The sequence below is a fragment of the Haliotis asinina genome, chromosome 10 (assembly GCF_037392515.1).
Source record: "Haliotis asinina isolate JCU_RB_2024 chromosome 10, JCU_Hal_asi_v2, whole genome shotgun sequence".
NCBI classification, from domain to species: domain Eukaryota; kingdom Metazoa; phylum Mollusca; class Gastropoda; order Lepetellida; family Haliotidae; genus Haliotis; species Haliotis asinina.
In genome coordinates this window covers 8699765-8725198 of record NC_090289.1, presented here as the reverse complement: position 1 = coordinate 8725198, position 25434 = coordinate 8699765, and the positions used below count along the sequence as shown (strand labels likewise).

General features: G+C 42.4%; 1 protein-coding gene across 2 annotated transcripts in view; it reads left to right on the top strand.

Moving 5' to 3' along the window:
* The window catches only part of LOC137297921 (puromycin-sensitive aminopeptidase-like), a 34003-nt gene extending 12031 nt beyond the window's left edge, over nucleotides 1-21972 (top strand). The window contains exons 6-25 of one of the 2 annotated variants that reach the window (XM_067829913.1): nucleotides 492-689; nucleotides 1118-1214; nucleotides 7928-8076; nucleotides 8341-8505; nucleotides 8671-8775; nucleotides 9412-9567; nucleotides 10627-10708; nucleotides 11199-11335; nucleotides 12328-12462; nucleotides 12875-13094; nucleotides 13448-13590; nucleotides 14114-14170; nucleotides 15141-15248; nucleotides 15642-15791; nucleotides 16550-16597; nucleotides 17344-17448; nucleotides 20030-20114; nucleotides 20944-20981; nucleotides 21203-21277; nucleotides 21637-21972. In XM_067829913.1, coding sequence (XP_067686014.1) covers nucleotides 492-689; nucleotides 1118-1214; nucleotides 7928-8076; nucleotides 8341-8505; nucleotides 8671-8775; nucleotides 9412-9567; nucleotides 10627-10708; nucleotides 11199-11335; nucleotides 12328-12462; nucleotides 12875-13094; nucleotides 13448-13590; nucleotides 14114-14170; nucleotides 15141-15248; nucleotides 15642-15791; nucleotides 16550-16597; nucleotides 17344-17448; nucleotides 20030-20047 — 2073 coding nt within the window. In that variant the 3' untranslated portion in view covers nucleotides 20048-20114; nucleotides 20944-20981; nucleotides 21203-21277; nucleotides 21637-21972. The remainder of the gene's footprint in view (nucleotides 1-491; nucleotides 690-1117; nucleotides 1215-7927; nucleotides 8077-8340; nucleotides 8506-8670; nucleotides 8776-9411; nucleotides 9568-10626; nucleotides 10709-11198; nucleotides 11336-12327; nucleotides 12463-12874; nucleotides 13095-13447; nucleotides 13591-14113; nucleotides 14171-15140; nucleotides 15249-15641; nucleotides 15792-16549; nucleotides 16598-17343; nucleotides 17449-20029; nucleotides 20115-20943; nucleotides 20982-21202; nucleotides 21278-21636) is intronic. The other variant, XM_067829912.1, reaches the window with a different exon arrangement.
* Nucleotides 21973-25434: the final 3462 nt, after the last annotated feature.

The following is a 25434-nucleotide window of genomic DNA, read 5'->3' as shown; positions in this document are numbered from 1 at the left end:
TAGATCAGTGAACCAATGTATTTCCCTGCAGCCTATCATAAAGAAATAGATCAGTGAAATGATGTATTTCCCTGCAGCCTATCATAAAGAAATAGATAAGTGAAATGATGTATTTCCCTGCAGCCTATCATAAAGAAATAGATCAGTGAAATGATGTATTTCCCTGCAGCCTATCATAAAGAAATAGATCAGTGAAATGATGTATTTCCCTGCAGCCTATCATAAAGAAATAGATCAGTGAACCAATGTATTTCCCTGCAGCCTATCATAAAGAAATAGATCAGTGAAATGATGTATTTCCCTGCAGCCTATCATAAAGAAATAGATCAGTGAACCAATGTATTTCCCTGCAGCCTATCATAAAGAAATAGATCAGTGAACCAATGTATTTCCCTGCAGCCTATCATAAAGAAATAGATCAGTGAAATGATGTATTTCCCTGCAGCCTATCATAAAGAAATAGATCAGTGAACCAATGTATTTCCCTGCAGCCTATCAAGTCAGACACGCCAGACAAGGATCCGAACTGGCGTGTGGTGGTGTATGACAGAACACCTATCATGTCCACCTACCTGCTGGCCTTCATCGTTGGGGACTACGACTACGTGGAGGGTAAAGATGCAGATGGTGTCATCGTGAGAGTCTACACACCTGTGGGCAAGAAGGAGCAGGGAACCTTTGCCCTTGATGTAGGTCAACTAGTTGTAATGTAAACACTGAACTGTAGTACTGACTGCACTGATATGGACATTGTCTACATCTGTTTTTCAGTAGCCTTATAGTAGGACGTGATGGCAGTGGTGTGAACTGTGTCCCAATATTCACTCAGCCAGTCGCGTATGTCTGTAACCAAGAAAACTTGTTGTAGGACGTAGTGGCATACTTATTTAACCTTTAGGGGTATATCTGGCCAGAGTGAGTGCCAAATACTGCAGTGAATTATGATTTCATCCCATGTTCATTCTTGTACATAGTTCTCTAAAACTCGAAATGCACATAAGCATGGCTATATACATGTCATGCGTGAATATTACATATGTGTTTGTTATCTAATTAACTGTGTGGAATGCGACGTGATAGCGCAAGTGGTGCATGATAAATTCAAACTGTGTTCCAGGTTGCTGTGAAAACCCTGCCATTCTACAAAGATTACTTTGGCATTCCATACCCTCTACCAAAGATGGATCTGATAGCTATTGCAGATTTCGCTTCAGGTAAGTGAAATGGTAACTAAATCAGCACTGCATTCTTTTTCAGAGGAAGTCCTCCTTGGGGTACATATAAGCATTTTTATGTCCATTAAAAATCCCTACGACAGTTGTAACTATTTTTGATAATAAAATATTTACAAAACAAAAAACTTGTTTTTTGTCCTATGAGACCACCCTTACAGGGCCCCCCAGGCCCCCTACAGCCAAGAGCAGGTAACTCTGGCCGTCTACCTCGCACCTCACTTTTCATGCTGTCGTTCGACTAGAAAGACGTGCATGGTCCATTTAGATAGTTTGTGCTATCTACCTACGGAATTATGAGTGAGAAAGAGTCAGCTACTGTATGTATGGTTCCTTTTCTTTCGCACGGGCGTTAGTTGGAATTTCTGGGCTGAAATTTTCATTCATAAATTGTTGTAACTTTGCCGGTCGGGTCTTATCTTCCTGTCATGTGGCAGGCAAGATGGCGGCCTTTATGGCTTCTTTTTAGTGCGGGAAGTGTTTCGCTTGCGTCTCACTTATTCCTATGTGTTTCTTATATGTGTTTTCCTACGTGTTTCCACGTATGTTTTACATGCTAAGATGTCTTAACCCATTGGTTCTTGTTTCAGTCAAAATGGGTAAGTTGGTTTTAAGACTGTTAGTCTTTTTCTTAGCATTACGCAATTATGTGTGCACACTTGCATTTATCTTGCATTTATCCGCTTATACTTTGTTGTTTAGGTGGGTTAAATGTATTTTGGCAACTTATTATCGCCCGTGCGTTTATATTTTGCATATTGTGTGTTCGATCGCGTATGTTTTCTGTACTTCAGTTACCATTAGTTTGGTTCTGATTGTTACGGTTTCGCCTCTGCGGACAAGCGGGCTAAGTTGGGGGATATACCCTCCTCTTTCCCTCTTCCCTCTTTCTCTCATACCCCCCTACCCCGCACCAGCATTTGCAGCAGCAAACGTCGGTCTGGTTCCTGATCACGGGATGTCCGATCTCTATAAGAAACAGGAGCTCGGCATCCATTCCTCTGATCTTGACGGTGGGGGGTCGTTTGAGAGAGAATAGGGTGCACCCAAGCCTTGGGTTAAGGCTCAGGCACGGGTGCTGTCCCTGTGGGAATGTCAGATCCAAGCTACAGCCCTGGTGTCGTTTTCCCCGCCGGCCCTAAGGGTTCTGCACCGAGCACCGACTCGGGTGCAGTTCCGCTTGCCGGCGCCGGTCCATCTGGTCTCGTACCGTAGGTCACCGGCAACCTAACTGGGGGTTCTCGAGCACCGGCTTTGCCGCCTGCCTCGGTTTCGCTCAGTGCACCGGGTGTCCCTGCTTCGACAACTGATCCCACGGGTTCTCAGCACCCTGTTTTTTCGTTGAGTCGGGTTGGCCGATTCGGACAACTCGGCTCTTCTGGGTCTGTTGTCCTTGTTGCCGTGTCCCTCGTGCATCGGGGTTACCAGCAACCGAACTGATGGTTCTCGAGCACCGGCTTTGCCGCCTGCCTCAGTGCATCGGGGGTCCCTGCTTTGGCGGTCGATCCCACGGGGTCTCGACGCCCTCTTTCTTCAGCGAACCAACAGAGGCCGATTCGGAGCTTTTCGCTCGGATCGTCCCCGGGGCATGTACGCGAATGGATCGCGGTAGCACTGACGCCAGTGGTCATCCCATCGGACGCACCCGGTTCCACGGAGTTTCGTCTTCCTGGGAAGCGTTTACTCCGTGCATGGTAGCCAAGATCCAGCTGCTCAGATTACCTTCGCTCTTTAGCGAAGTTGTTATAAAGAAATGCCGCAGGGGGTCGTCCCTTCGGACGCCACCGATCCCACGGAGTTCGTCTTCCTGGGCAAGCGTTTGCTCCGTGTAGGGTGGCTGAGACTCAATTGCGTATTTTACCTCCACTCATCAGTGAGGTAATTAATCCGCTCCTGTCCTGTAGCCGCTCGTGTTTCGATCTCCCGGAGCTTAACCGCCGCTACTCGATGGGGGAGGATGCGCTGTTTGACCCTCCCGTTGTCGACGAGTGCGTGTACGCCTCGATCGTGCTTGGGGGGTCGTCTGGCCACAGCAAGGCGTTGGTTCGTCAGGGTCGCCGCTTGCCGCCTTTTACCTCATCAAACCAGGTGTTGCGCTCGGTTTACCGGTCCTTTGAGGAGCCATATCGGAACGCAGCAGCTTAAGGTTGCAGTGCACTCAGTCTACCTCTCTGTCCTGCAGAGGCAGCTGGTGTCACAGGAGGACGGGGACGAGGATATTTCGGAGCTGCATTCACATTTGGCGCGCGACTCAATGAGTTCTTGTGCGAGTCGGATGATGTGTGCTGTGATGGGCCTTCGTGGGCTATGGCTGTCTGTCGCCAGGTATTTACCGGCTACACAGCAGGCACTGCTGTCGCGGTAGTTAGGGAGGCCGCGGAGGCCGTTAGTCAATTCAAGGACTCTAAGCCCTTGCTTGAACAGCCCTCCACCTCTTGCGCGCAGCCTTCGGGACTCAGGTACCTCCGGAGCCCTCAGCCCTCAATCTCTCTGCCGTCGGCCAGGACACTTTGCCTTCTACACAAATTTCACGTGGGTGGTCGCCTCCCGTTATTACTCCGGGAATGGGTGAGAGTCACGTCCAATTCCTGAGTTCTGTCCACACTCAGGGATGGCCACATGCCACAGTGGAAGCGAGAGCCTCCTCCTTTTGCCGGGATTCGCTGCACTCTGGTGCCGAAGTCGCCGGAAAAGGTGGCAATCCTCTGTGCCGAAATTCAGTCTTTACTGGACAAGGCAGCCATAGAGATGGTTTCATCAGGACAGGAGAATACGGGGTTTTTACTCCACGTATTTCCTGGTGACCGAAAAGAACAGAGGGTTCAGACCCATTCTAAATCTCAAGGGTTTGAACAACTTGATAGAGGTGCCGTCTTTCAAGATGGAGACACTGAGGTTAGTGATCTCGTCTGTAGAGGCAGGGGATTGGCTTACGTCAATCGACCTCATAGACGGCATACCTCCATGTACCGATGCATCCCGAGTTCAGGAAATACCTTCGGTTTTCCTTCGACGGGGTTTGTTTCCAGTTTCGTGTGCTCCCCTTCGGCATCTCCACAGCGCCAAGGGTGTTCACCAAACTCGTGCTAGTACCAGCTCAGGTCGCCATAGTGCAGGGCAACTTTTGTTTCCAGTACCTGGACGACTTGATCCTCAAAGCGCTCTCCCAACGCCTAGGTTGAGAATCTACACAGTAGGTGATAGATATTCTCACCAGGCTAGGTTGGGTTATCAATCTTAAAAAAAAAAAAAATTCAGAACTTGTGCCGACGCAGGATCTGGTTTTCCTGGGGGCGAGGTTCGAGACAACCCGATGGTTTCTCTGTCCCAAGAGCGCATTATCAAGGTACAGAGCATAGTGTTAAGGTTCCTACAGTCCCGTATGGCCACGGCACGAACGTGGCTTCCGTTGCTAGGCAACATGGCGGTGACGGTGGACATAGTTTGGCGTGCACGTCGGAGAATGCGTCCCATTCAGCAGGCGTTAGCACAACAGTGGTCCCACTCGGAGAGCTACGAGAAGAATCTGGCTATTCCCCAGTGGTTGATACCTCACTTGCGGTGGTGGACCGATACCGGAAATCTGTCCAAAGGTTTACCTGTGATGACTCCGGTACCGTCGCTCACAGTTCAGACGGATGCCTCCCTCACAGGGTGGGGGGCGTCCTGGGCGACCTCACAGTGTCTGGACTATGGTCCGACCACGAGGCGACCTTACACATCAATGTGCTAGAGTTGAGAGCTGTGAGGTTGGTGTTCGGACGCTTCGCGTATGGATCAGGTTCGAAGCCGAGTGCTTCGTCTAGAGATGGAAATCCAGACGGCGATGTCCTACATTCTGAAGCAAGGCGGCACTGTGTCTCCGTCGCTCCTTCAGGAGGTGTGGCAGTTTCTACTATGGTGCGATAAGTTCAGCATACGGGTTATGCCTGTCTATCTCCCAGGGGTCGACAATGTGCGTGCAGATGCGCTCTCACGACATGTTACAGCTCCCCACGAGTGGTTGCTCGATTGGGAGATATTCCGGATTATCTCCCAGTTGTTCGGGTCGTTCTAGGTGGATCTGTTAGCCTCTGGACTGACGAACCAGATTCCGGTTTTTTGTTCTCGGATTCCGGATCCGAGAGCGATTGCCGCCGACGCCTTCCAGCTGGACTGGACGGACAGGGTGTTGGGGGCGTTTCTTCCAATTCCCCTGATTTCCAAAGTTCTGTCTCAGCTTGCCACCCAACCAGCGCGGCCACTAGTGCTTCACGCTGGTTTCCGGTAATACTCAGGTCGCTAATGCCGCCGCCTGTACTATTACCGCGGCTACCGAACCTACTATCCCAGGATGGCCAGCCTCACCCCAGTCCCAGGATTCAGTGGGTGGCCTGGCCACTGTCCGGAATCATCTTCAAAAGAGCGGAATTCCTGCATCAGTTGCAGACACAATTCTGGCTTCGTGGAGGGATTCCACGTATGTACAGTATGAGGATAGATGGGCCTGCAACATATGTCATATTTGGGCCTGTTATGCGCTCTGGTGTGGAAACAGTGGGATTCTCGATCCCTTTTTCTTCGACTATAGTTGAAGTATTGGAGTTCTTACAGTCTCGTTTAGAATCTGGCTTAGCCGCTTCTACGATTCGAGGCTACGCCACGGCTATTTCAGCCTTCCACCTACCCGTTGAGGGTGCCTTGTTGGCACAATACCCCCGGGTACAGCGTTTCTTGCAGGCGTGGACAGACTGCGTCCGGTCGTGAAATTTGTCCAGAGTGTTGGGATGGGTGCCCACTCCTCTTGTTCATAACTTGGCCAACCTGTCGTTTGTTACAACTGTTAAGTTGGAAAACGGCTTTTTTAGTGGCGGTTGCGTCTGGTGGACGTGTTAACGATTCACACGTCATATTTTCAGACCCGGAACTGTATTCCATAAGGATCGGTTAGCATACGCTTTCATACCGGATTCATACCACCCAAAGATCGATTATTAGCTTCGTATTACTGCGCCTATCGATCTACCTGTGTTTCTGCTGCCTGCGTCGTCTGATAATACATACCATAAGGCTCATGTATTAGACGTTATGAAACCTCTTAAGGTTGTTTTAAGAGAATAGCCTTACTCCGTAAGGAGAAACAGCTATTTTCTGTTATGGTGGTGGCAAAGCTGGCTATCCGGCTAGCACACAGACGGTATCCCGATGGATTGTAAGATCGACAGACTACAAGGTCTATTTCCATAAAGGCTTCTCTCCCCAAGAGGGGTTGAAAGCTCACTCAGTGAGAGCAGTGGCCATGTCAAAATCGTAGGCTCTGCCCATTGTGGGGATCTGCTCAGCGGCTATTTGGAGTCGTCCGAGCACGATCATCCGTCATTACCAGCTGAACAGACACTCATGAGAGCGTGCTCGGTTCGGTCAGTCAGTTCTCTGCAGAACAGAATAGCTCCGCTCAAGCTGATTAAGCTTTGTCAGGTGACTATATCTGTTTGCACACGGTAGTGGGTGACTATCCATTCCCATTTAATCAGCGATGTTAGTCCTGCCCCCCTTTGGCTGGGTGCCTTAGTTTCCTTTCCATTTCCCCGCTTAGCTTGCTAGTGGGGTATAGACAGGGTTCAGTTTGGCGAGTGTCCCGTATGTCCAGGTCTCCAAACTTTGATTTGGGTGGGCGGGGTTTGTGTCATTTGGGATTTCCCAAATTCTAGCCAATGAGCATGTAAGCTTTGACAAGCGGGTCCTCATCTTTGTCACGCCCCCGCCTTGATTGACATCAGCGGTCAGGTGACCAGGTCGGTGACTTTTCTACTTCCGTGTGGTTGTAGATTCGCACTTCGATCAAATGGACTGTGCTGTCAGACAGAATACCACTCCCTATTGGTTATCTTTTGGAGTCTGTTTAATGCTTATATGTACCCCAAGGAGGACTTCTTCTGAAAAAGAATTATACAAACCTGTAGAGGTCATGAATTCTTTGAAGAAAGTCCTCCTTGGGGTACGACCACCCTCCTCCCCTCATTCTGTCTGATACGTTCAGCATGAAAAGTGAGGTGCGAGGTAGACGGCCAGAGTTACCTGCTCTTGGCTGTAGGGGGCCTGGGGGGCCCTGTAATGGTGGTCTCACAAGACAAAAAACGAGTTTTTTGTTTTGTAAATATTTTATTATCAAAAATAGTTACAACTGTCGTAGGGATTTTTAATGGACATAAAAATGCTTATATGTACCCCAAGGAGGACTTTCTTCAAAGAATTCATAACCTCTACAGGTTTGTATAAAATTTGCAATGCTACATTGGAAATTGTATGTATGTCTTACTCCCCCCTCCAAAAAGGTCAGGAGACATATTTTTTTAGGTTGAGTTTCTGTCAGTGTTGGCATCTGCATTCCCATTGTTTCAAGAACATAACTCTAAAACTACTGAAGCAATCTTGACTACACTTGGTGTACTGCCTCTCCATATCCTGTACACGTGCCTTTTGGAGGTTTGATTTTTTTTTTCAATTTTGTTTTTTCTGTTTTCATGGCAGCAGTTTTGACTTTGCCTTTTTGAAGGGTAGGGTTTGTGTTTGGATCACATGTCTTAATCCACTTCACCCACCTTCACCAAATTTTGAATACTTGATATTCAATGAAGCTATGACACGATATGAAATTGTTTAAAACTTCACATGAATGTTTGTGACCATGCACTTCGTACTGTGTCTTTCTGTAGGTGCCATGGAGAACTGGGGTCTGGTGACATACAGAGAGACGACACTGCTGGTAGATCCCACCAACACCTCCGCCAGGGTGAAGCAGTGGGTGGCACTTGTTGTTGGACATGAACTGGCTCATCAGTGGTTCGGTAACCTGGTGACAATGGTACGGGCAGGTTATAATGTCTTTAGTTATAATGGGTACATGCACATAATCCACCCAATAAACCAAATTGTGGCTCTGAATTGTACAGTGAATGTTCAATGTATACAGATAGACCAGGAAAGTGCCATGTTGGTTTTTAAGCCAGAAAAGTAGGTTCTGTCTGACCTGATTACATTGGGTATGTGTCTGTAAATGATATCAATGAATGCCTTTGGATTGTTTGCTGTTTGTAAGCCACTGATATGTCGAAATTGCTGTGTGTAGGAATGGTGGACAAACTTGTGGCTGAACGAGGGTTTTGCATCCTGGATCGAGTATCTGTGTGTGGACGAGTGTTTCCCGGAGTATGACATCTGGACACAGTTCGTTAATGTGGATCTGGGCCGAGCCCTGGAGCTGGATGGCCTTCACACCAGTCACCCAATTGAGGTATGAGATGAAAATAGTGATAACATTGAGCACCACCAGAACAAAAATATTAATGTCATGTAACACCATCAGTGAGTACCTATTCTCACTTCTATGGATTGTGAACATGTAAATTTGTTCAGTCTGTGTCATTGTTTGATTTTCATGAATTTGATTGTTTATCAGGTACCAGTAGGCCACCCAGCAGAGGTAGACGAGATCTTTGATGCCATCTCCTACAGTAAGGGAGCTTCTGTCATCAGGATGCTGCACGACTACCTGGGAGATGAGGTCAGTTGACAATATCCCAGATTTGCTGTCTTTACCATACCTGTAGGTTTCGGCAATGTTGCAGACATCTATCACGATGGCTTTCTTCAAATATTCTACTGACAGAAAGTGATATATACTGTTCAAACCACAACTAATTTGGTCGTTTTGCTGTAAGTACAATGTCTGAAGCCATTTCAGTTGTCGCCAGCTGTGATAGTTATGAAATATTGCTGCAGGTAGCTTTAAGCCATGTTACTCAAACTCCTTCACCCCTGTGAGATTCAAGATTAGAATTGACCCGTGAAGGTCCAGGTTAGAATAGCCCTTCAGCAACCCATGTTTGTCATATGTTTGTCATAAGAGGCGACTAACGGGTTCGGGTGGTCAGGCTCGCTGACTTGGTTGACACATGTCATTGGTTCCCAATTGCACAGACTGCCACCAAATAGCTGGAGTATTGATGAGTCTGGAGTGGAATCTCATAATAGATGACTAGATTGTCAGGCTTATTGACATGGTTGGTTGATTGTCACTGGATTGTCTGGCCCAGATTTGATTTTGAACAGGCTATATTCATACAGTTGTATTATTCCTGAGGGTGATGTGAACAAAGCCCAAAATTACCCAATACAAACCAAAGACTCTCTTCTTCAGGACTTCCGCAAGGGAATGAACAAATACCTGACCCAGCACCAGTACAAGAACACAGTCACTGAGGATCTGTGGGCTTCCCTGGGAGAAGCCAGCGGGAAGCCAGTAGCCAAGATGATGGACACTTGGACCAAACAGATGGGATTCCCTGTCATCAAGGTAAGCAGGGACTTGGAGAGGCAGACAGGTTGTCTTGCTTGAACAATGACATCAAAACTTCTGATAGGGATTCTTCAATTCTGACTGTCTGACAGTATCTCCAAACAACCAGTCCCGAGCTTGCTAGTCGGAATAGCCAAGCCAAGAAATTGCCTCCGGGTATAGCAAGTGTGGGCAGCCAAACTTCTTGCATTTATAGATTGTACTAAGGCGCATACTTTTCTTTAGTTGCATCATCATATGAATGCCCAATATTTGTAGGAGATTCAGATGGTCTGCAGACACTGACTGAATATATGCAGTTGGCAGTGAATATTGATGTACCTTCTAGAAATACACAAATGAAAGAAACTAGAAGGTGTTCAATACACAATGGGATCAGGATTACAATTGTGATTGGGTTGGTTAGTGAAGAAATGAAGATCAGGAGCAGACATGAGTGTTGCCGTAATAGTTCTTTCATGCAGTTAACTGCCTGTCATCACATATGGTCTGATTATTCATCGATATGCATTAGTGCATCATCGATCCATGGGCTGCTGAATCAGGAAATCGATACAAAGTTTTACATTGTTGTTTACCCTGATATGATGCTTCAAATAAGTCATGATACATTGATGTTTGACTTGGAATATTGCAGAATCATATCTTTCAAGAAAAAAGACATTTGTTTGAAGATTAAAATATATTCTTATGTCTTTTTCCCTTCATAATTAAATGTTTCCTCAGAAATTCTTGCATCAAGAACTGTCAGAAACCGTGTTTGTATGAATGGACATTGAACAATATAACGCAGAATTTGATGAAACTCTTTAAGATTGGTTTTGTTTTGATATTTAAGTGTTTTTAGTGGATGTTAGGATTAAAGATTTTAGTATTGTGATACGTATTGTATTGCCACTCTTATAGCGGGCTTCATAATGTATCACATCTTCAGATATACTTTGGCAAGATATGGTCATGACTTAAATTTTGGTATTGTGATAAATAACATCACAGGTTCTTTTCCAATACCAGGGGGATTTAGTTAGTTCGTAATGAGATCTTTCTCACCTGCAGGTCAATGAGAGGCAGGAAGGAGACAAGCGGATCCTCACAGTCTCGCAGGAGAAATTTTGTGCTGATGGTAGACTACCTGCAAGTAAGATGACCTAAACACTGTCAGTTTATAGAAACATACACAAACAAGCAGACTGGGGTGAAAACATGATAAAAGCTGAACAATGCGATTATGGGTGATGTGATGTGCTGTTTTCACTTTAATAACTACGCCGGAAGATCCAGGATAGAATAGGTCTTCAACAACCCATGCTTGCCAGAAAAGGCGACTATGCTTGTTGTAAGTGGCGACCAACGAGATTGAGTGGTCACTTTTGTGGACTTTGTTGACACGTGCCATCAGGTCCCAAATGCACTGGTCGATGCTCACATTGTTGATCTCTGGATTGTCTGGTCCAGACTCGATTATTTACAGACTCCTGCCATATAGCTGGAATGTTGTTGAGTTTATCATAAAACTAAACTCGCTCATTTAAATAACCATAATCAGTAAACATACCTTTGTAAAGATGGAATATGTGTTTTATTTTGTCAGTGTGTTTGTCATTGTGAGTTTACCTATATGTTGACAGATGATAAGTCGAGCTGGTTGGTGCCTATCAGTTTCTCTACTGCCAGCAGCCCTGCAACCCCTGTCAAGACCATCATGCTGGAGGGAAAAAGTTCAGAGGTCATTTTGGACAATGTCAAGGCTGGAGAATGGGTCAAGGTCAGCATGTCATGCTACGTCAATGATATTTGGATGTATCTGATAAACAGTTGGTTCACAGATGATAAATAGGTTGTTCACAGATGACATATTGGTGGTTCACAAGTGATACATAGTTAGTTCACAGATGACTGATACATTAAGTTGCTTACTGTGACGAGGGGCGCATTGTAAGTTGTTCACTGGTGATTGGACATTGGTTGATGTACTCTTGATGTTTGTTTGTGTTCCCTGAGCCAGAAGGGTGAGGCAAGTGTAATCCAACATCGAGGGTACAACAGCCAATTGGACCATTGAACAATGTACTTACATTACCAACATCTCAGTGTTAATTGGGCTTAGGTGTTGGATTGTTCACTTCAGTTAACCTGTGTGAATAAAACAATTTGAATCTTGTATTTTGCTGTTTTTCCTGCAGGTTTTGTCTTAGTAAGGTCTCCATGATATAATTCCCTGTCTTAGTATTCACAGGGACTACATTTGAATGTTTTATCAAGATTTATTAATTGGATTGCGAGGAAAATCTTTTTGTAGCCAATGCTAGATTTTGCAGACGACACAAGAAAAACAAATTTAGAGTTATCTCCCTTCCATCGACTTGCAATAACAGAAAACATCACCTATTTCCGTGCATCACCTATTTGGTTTGTAAGTGGGGACATTGAAAATAATAGAAAAGTGCTTAACCAATTAGAAAACGACATTTACGTACATATGTGAGTTGAGATAAAGGGGTTCACAGATGATACTTTGGGGGTTCACAGATGATACTTTGGGGGTTAACAGATGATACTTTGGGGTTTCACAGGTGATACATGGGTGATACATAGCATGTCAGTGGTAAATTGATGATACATGGATGTATCTAAGTGGCATTTATATGACACTTAGATGATACAAGGCTATACATATATGTACATGGTATATTTATAGCACACAGATGTTGTGTTGATACTATGTGATTGCTATATTGTGGCATCTTCTTGTAACAGGTCAACATGAACACAGTAGGTGTGTACAGAGTGCAGTACACTACAGAGATGCTAGCTGCTTTGATCCCGGCTGTCAAGGATCAGTCTCTTCCTCCCAGAGACAGACTTGGACTTCAGAGTGACCTCTTTGCTCTGGTCAGTATAGATATATTTTAAGGCATCGGATGTCATAATCATAGAGATGACATGATGGCTTGAGATTTCATGCACTATGGAAAGAATGTGTTAGCCTTTAATCAATGTCCGAATATGGGATATGACGTTAATGATGATACTTCAGTATTTTATTTTATTACCTTAATTGATAGAGCGTTAATGAGAAAAGCCTTCCATTACTGGAAGTAGATTGAGGTTTTAAGATTTGGTGTAGGCTGTGAGGTAGTCTAGTGGATAATGTGCTTGCCTGAAAGCCTAGTTTTGTTTCCCCACATGGGTACAGTGTGTGAAGCTCATTTCTGGTGTCCCCTGCCGTGATATTGCAGGAATGTAGTTAAAACCGATGTAAAAGTGAAACCCACTCCCCTAAATCTTGGTGTTCATTTCTCAGGCTCGAGCTGGCATGGCAGCATCTGAGGATGTACTGAAGGTGGCCGAGGCCTTCATCAACGAGGACAACTACACAGTGTGGAATGACCTTGCCCTTAACCTTTCCAGTATCGCCGTCCTCCTTCAGTATACAGATTCCTATGACCTCTACAAGGCCTTTGCTCGTGACCTCTTCTCCCAGGTGGCCAAGAAGGTGGGCTGGGAAAAGAAGGAAGGCGAAAGTATGTTATTGTTGCCAGTTATTGACATCTTCTAAAATACATTCTTTTACATTGTGGAGTTGAGTAACTTTTATGTTTGCAACATCCTGTGAAGAAGCAGTTTAAAGTTGCTCTTCATCAAAGTTGAAAGAGGCAACTAATAAGATAGCATGGCCAGGCTTGCAAACTTTGATAATGCATGTCATCATGTTCAAATTGTGCAGTACAAGCTTGTGATGTCAATCATCAGATTGTTCTAGACTTCATTATTAATAGACCATTGTCACGAAGCTGGAACCTTGCTGAGTGTGATGTTAGACAAAAGAAAATATTCACAAAATGATTGACATTTTATTCCTTGATTCCCATCTAAGGCCAGCTGACAGCCATGTTGCGAGATCTCATCCTGACCAAAATGGGTCGCTATGGTGATGAGGCGACGGTAGCAGAGGCTAGGAAGAGGTTCGAGAGTCACTACAAGGGGGATAATGTCATCCCAGCAGATCTCAGATCTCCGGTGAGTGGTTTTAGAGGAAATTAATAACTTCACACCTCAAAAAATGAAGTTCATTGTCAACTAGAATGAACACTGCTGAGGTATCTTGAAGTTTATGTTTGAAGTTTGAACCTTGTATGGGTATAATGTTTTATGCCTCAAATTACAGTATTCCTGTCTCCTAAATGTGTTAATGCTTTGACCATGTGACTTCACATGTGGAATCTTGAGATTCCTCATTCATGAATGTTGAAGATGTTGTCTCTCCATTTATCCTTGTGAAATTGGTCAATATCTGTATTTATGTGACTTGTGCCCTGCAGTGGGTGCTTATTTAAGAACAAGCTGATGTAGCTGTGACAGTCAAGGTGATGAACTACTGTTTATCAGTTGCCCAGTGTGGTCGATATCCTGTTTGAATAAATGACAGTTATGACTCTTTAGATCCTTGTGACTCATTTGTATGAAAACACTGTTACATCACAGACTGTTTTGTTAAAAGTAGATCCAATAATACTCAGCTACTATCTCCCTTGTTCTTTAGGTTTTCATCACAGTCCTGTCTCAAGGTAAAAGTGAAGACTTTGACAAGATGCTGGAGGTAAGCTTCGCCGGTGCAACCAGAATTATAAATATTAGACATGTTCGTTGTTGATACAGACATAAAGAGTAGCTTACTTTTCACAGAAATAAAGTTGCTCAGGGTATGAAGTATGCTAATGTCTGAAAGACTAAGAATTCTTTTAATGAGTTTAGTACTTTTGTGGGCTTAGACAGTCTAAGTGTCTATTGTGTGTTGACTTTGTGTATTGAGGCATATTGTAGGGCTGCAATGATTTGGTTTGATTCATGAAAATTGTATCTGACCCTTAGTTTCAATTTTTAATAACTGTTATCAGGATTAACTATTTTAGTTATTTCCACACAGCCAGAACGTAATTTTTACCCCAATTCGAGTGGTTTAAAGTGCTGAAATAGGTGAATTGTGATTGGTCGATGTAGGGCTAATTACCCAGTGATAATAATTGTTAGTAGACATAAACGAGTCAAAAACTGAATCGAGGTCTGGGTAAATTATTGCAGCCCTAGCATATTGACCCTGTATGTGTCTGTGATAGAACTGAGTATCCGATCTCTGTTAACATTGCGTGGATTCTATTTGCACTTCAGTTTGCCTATGCTTGAACATTTGAACATTTGAACATATGAATATACTATTTGAATATAAGAGCAGTTTTACTTCAGTGACATATGCATCTTTACATCCATGTCTGTTTATGTCAGTCCTGTAGATTCTTATGCTTATCATTGTAAGAGGTGACAGACGGATCAGATGGTCAGGCCTGCTGACTTGGTTGACACATGTCATCGGTTCCCAGTTGCACTGATTGATGCTCATGCTGTTGACCACTGGATTGTCCGGACTTGATTATTTATAGACCACAGCCATGTAGCTTCAATGTTGCTGAATTTTGGCATAAAACTAAACTCACTAAAATTGTGTGTCTATGTGTGGACAGTTTGTATTTTGATGCATCTAATGTGCTGACCTAGTGTGTCTGTGTGTGCAGCTCTACGACAAGGCAGACATGCAAGAGGAGAAAAGTCGTATTGGGCGAGCTCTGGGTGCTGTGAAAGATGAGGAGCTAATTAGGCGTGTCCACGAGTTTGCTATGACTGTGAGTAAATGAGCTGACTCTTATAGAGGGATGCTATGATTAGAGCAGTAGTAGATACATAATAGTTATATATTCTTAGCTATTTTAATGAGGCATCATTCATGGGTGGATATTGTGCATTACAAAGTCCCTTTATTAGTATCATTGCTATTTCAGCTTGCTTGTATTGTATTTCTCCTGAACCTTACACTGTGTAGACTTCTAATTCTCTGTGTAATTTTGTGGCTGAGGAATTATTATGAAACAGAAAAATTCATTAATGGGTTTTTGGACATCTGTCAACTGTTAACTGTGGCTTGTCTGACTGGTTTTGTGGAGTTGACACTTTGATTGGATTGGTTGTATGAGTATAGAGGTGACATCAGTCACGTATTCCACATTCATATATTACAGGACAAAGTTCGTGCTCAAGACACAGTTTTTGTGCTTGCTGGAGCCACTGGCTCTGCCAAGGGGAGAGAACTCACTTGGACCTTTATGAAAGAAAACTGGAAGGAAATGCATGAAAGATATCACAGCTTCCTGTTAGCCAGGCTAGTCAAGGTGAGGAAGTAACAAAGTGACAACATCAGTCATTCCTGATTCCAGTCCCCTCCTATTGGGTGTAGACCGGGAGGGATTACTTGTTAGAATATTGGTCTCCAGGAACCAGTGATTATAAGAGGTTATTCAGTGGATGTCCAGACCTACAGTCTACAAATGAGAATGATGAATGATTAAATAAGTCAAAATAGCTATAAGGGCACAAAACATAAATAAGACACATGGTTCTGAAAGCTCTATACCCAACAGGATCTGAAATGACGTCAGTCACGAAAGTTGTTTAAGAAACGTTCATGTAATGTTGTGCTATTTTCACATTTCACACCAATGTTGGTGGAACAGTGCCAGCCATATCCTGTCTCTTAGGGGTCATCTGACCTGGGGGCGGTTGGGTAGCCTAGTGGTTAAAGCGTTTGCTCGTCACGCCGAAGACCCGGGTTCGATTCCCCACATGGGTACTATGTGTGAGGCCCATTTTCTGGTGTCCCCCACCGTGATATCGCTGGAGTATTGCTAAAAGCGGCGTAAAACCAAACTCACTCACTCACTCACACACTCATCTGACCTGTCTGCGCTCAGTTTGTGTCTGTGCTGTTGCATCAAGTGTGTGTTACTGCTCAGTGTGAAGCATGAATAGAACCCAGTATTACGTGATTGACCTCTGTCTTCCTTTGTTTTTGACTGGAATGTAGTTTTCAGTAGATGCATCCTACTGTGTTGGTGTTTGGTGTAACTGATAATCTGTATGTATGTTTCAGTCATCCACAGAAAACTTTGCAACAGAGGAAATGGCTCAGGCAGTTGAGGTAGGGGCATGGACATATTATTCCTCATACAAGAGCGTAGATGTTCACACACTATAGAATAATACTTTCAATTAAACCCTCCCTCATCCCCACCCCAGCATTTTTGGCTGTCAATGTCATCTTTTGACTCAGCTCTGAAATACTTAGAGTCAAGATATTTCCACACAGCATTGACAGAAATATGTATCGCAATGTAAATCGGGGCTTGGCTACTCTCTGGGGAGTTTCGTGGGTCAGATTCAGTCAAGGAACAGCAGTTAGGCTGGGGACACTTTAATAGGACAAAGCACATATACGGAGGCAGCCATTTTTTATTGCCAGTAATTACAGAAACTGGGATTTTAGTGGAATAGCAATGGATAGGATTTACATGAAAAGTGGGAGTGCAGAATTGGATGGAAAGGGTGAAATATGAATCAATAGTGAACACTGAGTGGAGAAATTTGCCTCTCTGACAATCAGTGTAGTATTGTATTGTGACCTAGGTGTCTTTCTATTTATACGTCATTGAACAAGGCTATTAGTGCCGTATATGTGAGCATGTGTTGTTTTGTGACTCAAATTAATTACTTCACGGAGCTGCAGTTGTTAAATGTTAAATGGAGTATCTGAAGTTACTGTAGTCAAATTAGAAACTGAGATGCAAAAATATCATCTAAATTTTGGAAGAACTCTGTTCATTGTAATTTGGGATGTTTATTTTCGGTGCATATTTCAGTAATGATGTTTAATATGCTGGCTTGCAGGAATTCTTCAAGGCCAACCCTGCCCCAGCTGCAGAAAGGACAGTGCAGCAGTCTGTGGAGAACATCCGACTCAATGCTCGGTGGATGAAAGAATCAGCAGAAAAAGTTTGCCAATTTTTAAGAAACAGAAAATAAGATCTTGTCTTATTGCCATATTGTGATAAACGATTTTTCCTACTTTCAGGAAGACTGCAAAACAATTTTTACTTTATGTATGAGTTTGTTGGTAAGTGAAAGATATTTTTTTACAGATTTTTCAAGTGTTTTGTTTTTGCAGTTTAGCAAATAGTCTCAGGCCTTTACTTTTGCTGATATATATCTTGATTTTATGTAGGTAATTTATTGTTTGGACCACACCATTGGTGATAAGCTTTACTTGATTATTGTACAATTCCATCCAGTCATATTACAAGTATCTTTACAGGCATAAGCTGAAATATATAATGACAATCCATGAGAATCAACATGTACTCCAGAAATATTTGCAGATTCAGAAAGATAAAGACAGAAAGTGATGTAGAAACAGCTATAACATGAAGAGGAATATTCTCAAAAGGACATTTTTCATACTGATAATATTTGAGAGCCAGACATTGGAAATTAAAACTAAAGATTTGATAATTATGAATTATATTCATGATGAACTTGATTTTGTACGAGTTAGAACTTGTATTGATTAGTTACTTGTACAGCATTATTTGTATAGTCTTATTACATTATACAAACAGCGAAGTGATTGGGTTATGTAACTTACATTCATATAGCGCTTACTTTGTCTTAAAAGGTGTAATTGATCTGGAAAGTTAGCATCAGAAGTTCTGTTCTGCTAATGAACATTTTCTTTTATTGAATTTTTAGAAACATTCCATGTAAATGTTGCATTGAAACAGCTTTGCTAATACATGGATATGTTGATATTGACATTGTCTCCCTTGGAGTTATTTATTGCAGATTTGTTACATACTGACCAAGAAAATGTCACACATAGTCCACATTGCCTTGATTTGCTTTGTCTGGAATTGTTAAATTTTCAAATATTTAACTCGAGGATGGCAAAAGGACTTGTGAGACTGGAAGCAACAAATATGACAGTGTTCCCAGAATTATGATCTATGACTTGTTGTTATATATAGTAATGTAACTAACATTTTGGTATTGAAATATAACTTGGATGAGGTAACTGTTGTATTGTCAGAACGTGAAGATGGTAATATTACCATGTAGTATTAGTACCAGATGTAATAATGCCCACTAATATTACTCATTCTAGCCATGAAGCTTGTGATTTTCAATTCTTATCATGATAAATAAACTTCGGACCAGTGGAAATTTTCACAATTCTGGATGAACTTTGAGAAGCAGCAGACTGTGAAACTTCTTTAGCAGATTTGTTCAGGTAAACAGGGGTTCCCTGAAAGCAGTCCTCTGCCAAGGAAGAAACAGTAAACCAAACAATTAGCTGATAATCAAAGGCATATCATGTAGAGGTGCTCACTGTAGCATTCTCATCCAGTGGTGTGTAGGAAGGGTGTTGTCTGTTGTAAGCCTTGTTTCTCATCTTGTTGTTAATCTGGATTTTTGTGTAATTATTATGACTTTCGTTAATCAGAATCAGACTTTACAGAATCAAAATGTCAATCTGTTTACTTGGAACTCTATATTTGACAGGTCACAACCATATACTACTTGTCGTCTGATGGTTGAGTGTATACTTTAGGGCTAGGCTGGGTACCCGTCTCAGTACCGGGAGCCATTAGGGTTATGTGACTAATGGATTGAATGATGCAGTGTGTTATTCTCTCATGACTAAAATTTTGCATTTGTCTTTGAAGATTTAGACATAATTTACAGTCATTTCTTTTAATTATTTTAGATGGTTGTAAACACATGGAATAACTTGAATTTTTGGCTTCCGAGCTGAAGAATGTGTTGCCATTTCTTGCAGATGTGATGTCAGGAATTCACAGAATGGATATCTGGGTGGGGTAGGATAATAGGGGTTAGGGTACCTGGGTAGAAAATTTGGACCCTTCCCAGCCCCATTATACTTACTGAGAGTGTGGCAATAGGGACATTATCTATCAGTTTATTGCCTTAGTCCAGTAGGCTGACACTGATGTTTCACATGAAATCAGTTTTATGTTGCTGAAGCATTCCCTATCAGATCAGATCAGAGTCCCTGTTTTGGATCAACGATGATCTTAGTTCATCCCATTGCCTTGACATCACAATAACCTTTCATTAACTAATCACATTGTAGCATAACAGGTCGTGGTAAAAGTGCCGGTATGGTTTTAAGTCATACAACCCACAGGCACCTCTCTCAATCTCAGTCATTTTTGGGACACATTTCAGAATCTTTCTTTTGTTGTCAGATTTTGGTTAGAGAACTCAGTCTAGATAATTTTAAAATGTAATCTGGAATGCATGTTGCTACTTAGAAACTGGTGTCACAATACTCATGAAAACTGTTTACGGATTATGTAATGTGTTCTTTGCTTGATAAGTCATGTCACTGTTTATCAAAGTTGGTAAGGAGTCAGGACACAGATAGTAATGGAATGTCCTCAGACCTGTTGGAGTGGTAGCAAGAACTAAGACTTGATTCAAAGGAGATGAATGTTAAGTAATTTTGGATATTTGAAGTTAGTGTTCCATGATCCATTAAATCCAATTTGTGTTGCAGAATATACATGCCTGTTGACTGAGTTTCTGAGTGCATTAGCATATGGGCTCGTTATGGTAGACAGCAAAACAAATACAGTTCTGGTGTATCCTTTTTCTACTGTAAACAAAGAACTACACAAGACGTTCCTAATCAATAATTTTATTTCTTGTTAGTGTTATACAGAAACTGATGTTGTTACTGTTGCAAGTTTTGATAGTTTCATTTGTCTTCATGTTTGTTGAGATAAAGTATTTTGTTACAGAAATACCTGGTACTTGTCGTATGGTTTTTGTGTTTTGCTGAAAGGCGATACTGATGTTTTTTGCTAATGCTTTTGTATATTCTTTATCTCTATGCATTTCTTATTTGTTTTGCTTTGTGGGGGCCCATATTTTTTTGTTTTTGAAGATTTCTGAGCTATTTTTGCATTTTTTTTATGTACTTTCAGTGCTAATATATGTTGTATGCCTATCACATATTAGTGACCAAAACGGGGAAAAGGATTCAGAAGATGGTGTATGGACTCTGCTAGTGCTGATATCATGAAAATAGAGATAAATGTTAAAAGACATTTTATTTTTTTTCAACAACCTAAAATATGCATGATGGATTGAGCTGTAAGGAAGACAGGAGAAGCTTCAACATCTCTGCGCTATGGCATCAGACACTGTAACCTCTGTAACACACCTCCATTCTCATGGCATCAGACACTGTAACCTCTGTAACACACCTCCATTCTCAAAAACCAATCAAAATAGTTTACCTCTTGGAACTGTTTGGACTTGTTCACATTCCAACATTGGGCCCAAATCAGCACCAAATGTTTGTGCAAAATGACCAATGGAAATTTAGAAGTTCCCAGTGAGTACAATTCTATCCAGTCTGATGGGTTGTCGTGGTTACTGAACTTCCTTAATTCAGCATTCCTGCAGAGACTGGGATGTTTCATTCATGCTGAGATATCTCTGATGTAAGAACTTCGAATTAATCCTAGTCTTGGATGAAGTCACAAAAACACAAGGATACGCCGTTCAGAATGCTGATAAAAGAAAATAAGTTATATTTTTGTAATGGGAACATTAAAAGAGATACTATTGTTTCCAGTATTAATAAAATTATTACTAAGCTGCCTTTAGGACCCGCAAACCAAATTCTTCATTCCCGACAGCTTGTGACAATTTTTATTTACAGTTGGACATGAGGGGCCATAGTAATTTGAAACCATCGACTCCATGAAAGATATGACAGCCACCTACCGGGGCATAGGTACTTATTTCAAACGCTGTTTCCCTGTCAAACAAGGCAAGGGTTAGTTCACTTTACAAACTGTTTGGACGTATGGAGTTACCTCTGTACATGAGAGCAAGCTTGACGTGTGTACTGTGTGGCTGTGAGACTGATCACAGTGAAATCAGAGGTTATTTATTGTGTTACTGGTCATTGTTGAATACATCAGTCCTGTGTTAAGCCTTGGAGTTGCAATAGGCAGAAGTGTGAAACACTTGAGCTGCTGAAATTTTTACTGTTAAGCTGTACCATTTTCCAGCTATTGTCGTGTTAGGCTACTGAAAAGAGTGTTACCTTGCTCATTTACACTACTATAAATATGACTAAATTTGTTACAGATGTTCCTCATTTCCTGGGAAGACAGATTGTCCAGAAATGTTGCCTCAAAGATTTAATTATCTATGTTTCCAACCTAGTTTGAGGTTTAAAGAAACAAAAGCTCTCATGTATAACTTTCCAAGAGTAACATTGTGTATGCCTGTCTTATTTAGGTTGTATATAAAAGGGTTTAATCAAAGGGTTTGTGCATTTTGCTTTTGGTATTGTCATGCTTGTTAAAGTGGAGTTGCAGATGTTACAAATGTTTATTGAGGAGTGTCACCATCCTCACAGTGCTGGGACCAGTGATGAATGATTGTGTATATTATTTATGCCAATAAAGAAGTCAACCATCAGTTGTCTTATGTGTTTGCTTTTCTAACTGGACCTGTGAAGGTCATGGGGTTGAACAGGCCTTCAGGAACCTCTGCTTGTCATAAAAGGTGACTGCTTGTCGTAAGAGGCGACCAACAGGATTGGGTGGTCAGGCTTGCCGACTTGGTTGACACATGTCATTGATTCCCAATTGCACAGATTAATGCTCATGTTGATCACTGGATTGTCTGGTCCAGACTCGATTATTTACAGACTGCCACCATGTAGGTGGAATATTGCAGAGTGCTAAGTAAAAATAAACTCACTCGCTCACTTTCTTAACTGTAGCTGGGGAGGTGGCCTTGAAGGTAAAGTGCTTGCATGTCAGATACAGGTGGGTGCAATTCCATGAGGAGATATGGATGGTCTGTTTTTCTGGCCTTCCGGACAATGGTAATCTCTGAAAGCAGTGTCTGGACGATAAGGTCCAACAGTGTTGTCTGGATGTGAACATACAAGAGCATTCAGGATTTTTATCCCAAGTCAGCTAAATGGATATAGTAATCAGTCTTTTTGTCATCTCCAAATGACTACTGGTAAACACATATAAGATGATCCACGACCTGACAAATGACCCCAATTTGCATACTTGGGAACGCCCCACAGAACGATCCACTTAAAACAAGAGGGAGACAAGTTGTCTTATAAATATCGAGAAGTTCATTTTCCCCCGTGCGGTTCACGCATGAATTGTTATAGTACACTCGATTTGGGAACAGGTACAATCCCAACGAATTGAATCAACACAATATACTGAGCAAATATGTTTAGGGTTTTTTAAAACAAAATTGTTGAATATCTAAGATGCTTGTCAATGCCCCAATCATCTATTTGTCTTCGTCTTAACTAAAGGTTAGCATGCAATATCAGTATCTTATGCCTGAAATTGCAGTCTTATCATTCGAAGGAATATGCGGTGTTGATTTCATGTCGCGGTTAGCATGTATTGCACGTGCATAATCGTCAAGCTACCTGTAGCAGCCAAGTGTACTCGCCCAATTAGTTGTACCGCCTCTCTTGTCACAAATGCGTTTAGTGCGCAGGATCATCTAATATGTGTCTAGCAGTAGTGCATTGTTGTCAAAGGCCATACTGGCAGATGCCAGAACTTTTGTTGCCAAAATGCATCCCACCCTTTATATTATTTTTGGTTTGTAACAACTCTGCTAGGGAACATCTTAGGCCTCTATTGCTTGTGACAAGTTGTGATGTGATGGATAACCATGTCACACAAATTATATGTGTTGTCTAAACTTACCTTTAACTTACCTTTAACCTGAGGAAGATGGGATACATATTTTTGAAGATTTCCAAGTGAATCTGGATCATTGTAAGTCTACTCTTGGTGAAGAAAGGCGTATTTACTACTGCCTGTGTGATTGTCACTTGTTGGATTCATCAAGACTTGACTTAATCTGTGGCTGTCATAATCAACTCTTTGGCATCAGAAGTTTTTTCAGCTGATTTGAAATGAAACTTCTGTGTATGCCGTGGCTCTCCTGTCCTAGTCCAGACTGATACCAGTTTAATGTACTGGGTCACAGGGATGCCACATGGCTGTTTAGCTTAGTAGTTACTCCTCGTCTTGTCTGTCCTACAGTCCTACATGAAAAAAATAAGGGCTGACATTGGCAAGTGTAAACTGACACAACCCCCATGGGGGCGGCGGGGTAGCCTAGTGGTTAAAGCGTTCGCTCGTCACGCGGAAGGGCACGGTTCGATTCTTCATATAGGTACAATGTGTGAATCCCATTCCTGGTGTCCGCTCGACGTGATATTGCTGTAATATTGCTAGAATTGGGCGAAAAACCGTCCTCACTCACATCTCTCATTGTGTTTTTCGGTAACAAGTATCGCCGATCTTCCACTTTTCCCCCCCGACGACGGAGGCGGTCGTCTTCGGGTGAATAATGGTACGGTGTAGGTACAGTTTTGACATGCAAACAGGAGACGGGTGTTAAAATACGTACAATATCAACGTGGTCAGCTGGCAACCAGTTCATAAACAACTGTGCTGTTTACTGGAAAGAAATGATATATGGCTTAGCAAGTCACTTTTAGTCAACATCCTTAGTGCTAACGTGTGCAGAAAGGACACTGTTGTGGTCACGTGTTATTTGAGGTCTCCCAGTCTTTTGGTGTTATTCGATGATTATCTCACACATTTGTGTTCATGATGTGGACTTTATAAAATTAATACCAATAGCATAACCGGCACTGCTTAATCTCACATTGGGCCAACAAGACCAATATGTCTGAAGCTTAATTGATAGGTCTAGAGTAGTACACACAGAGTGTTATACGTACATAATACAGACTTGGTCATATATGTCTAGTCAACGAGTCGCCCGTAAAGATACACGTTTGTGCCGAGCTGAGGGTTGGATGGTCTTCTCGTCAGCGCTTGAACACACACCAGGGCTCCGTTTCACAAAACTCTCGTAAGCCTAAGATCTCGTAACTTTTCTCGTAACATTTGCACCTCCTATGTTACAGTATGCCAGGTACAAGAGCTACGATAAAAGTTACGAGATCTTAGGCTTGCGGGAGTTTTGTGAAACGAGCCACAGTACTGTCAAGGTGTTGCACTGCAGCAGCCTGCTTTATAAAACATAGACATGGCAATAATAGCTTAGACGGTGATATAATTAGAACAAGGAACTAAACTGCTCATGTCGAAGCTAATACTAAAACTAATTAAATAGTTATTTTCATCGGTTCATTTTGAGTATAAATGTTGACCCACTATTGATAGTTTAGTAAGACACTAGTTTACCTAACAATGCTAATTTCTACCTTACCACGTCAACGACAAAATGTAATGTCTAGGATTGTACACAGATGAAGAAAAGGGAAGAAGAAAGATTATTTTTGGGCATTATTTTCTCTTGTTTCCTCTGTGTCTTGCCAGATACACACATACAGTGGAAGCTGTCTAATCCGGCACGCATTGGACCTGAAAATAATCCGTTTTAGACAATGTGCCGGATTATAGAGCTGGTGGTAAATGTACAAGCCACGGTAGGATGTTAGATTTTATGCCAGTGTTGACAACATGCTGGATTAAAAAGATGTCGGTTTGGGTAGCTTCCACTGTATATCAGCTGGGATCGGCGATCTCAGTTGTGATCTTTTGGATTCAAACCAATTCCATGTATGCATCATTGTTGCTTGTATTACATCGTTATCTCTATTCATGTACGTAACTACGTGTATCGTTTTAGTACTCCGCCCAACGCTCGATATATAGAGTTATATACTACAGTTGTCTGGAACTGGATAATTCTGTGTGTTGAAGGGCCAGTCGTCATTCCCATCAAACGTCAGAAGCATTAAAAGTTCTCTGCTTGTATAGACCTGGATAATTGAAAGCATGCGCGGGCAAGTGACCAGTGGCGCCACAAATCGCCGAGCTGCGTCCCTTTGGGCGACCCAGGATTCAC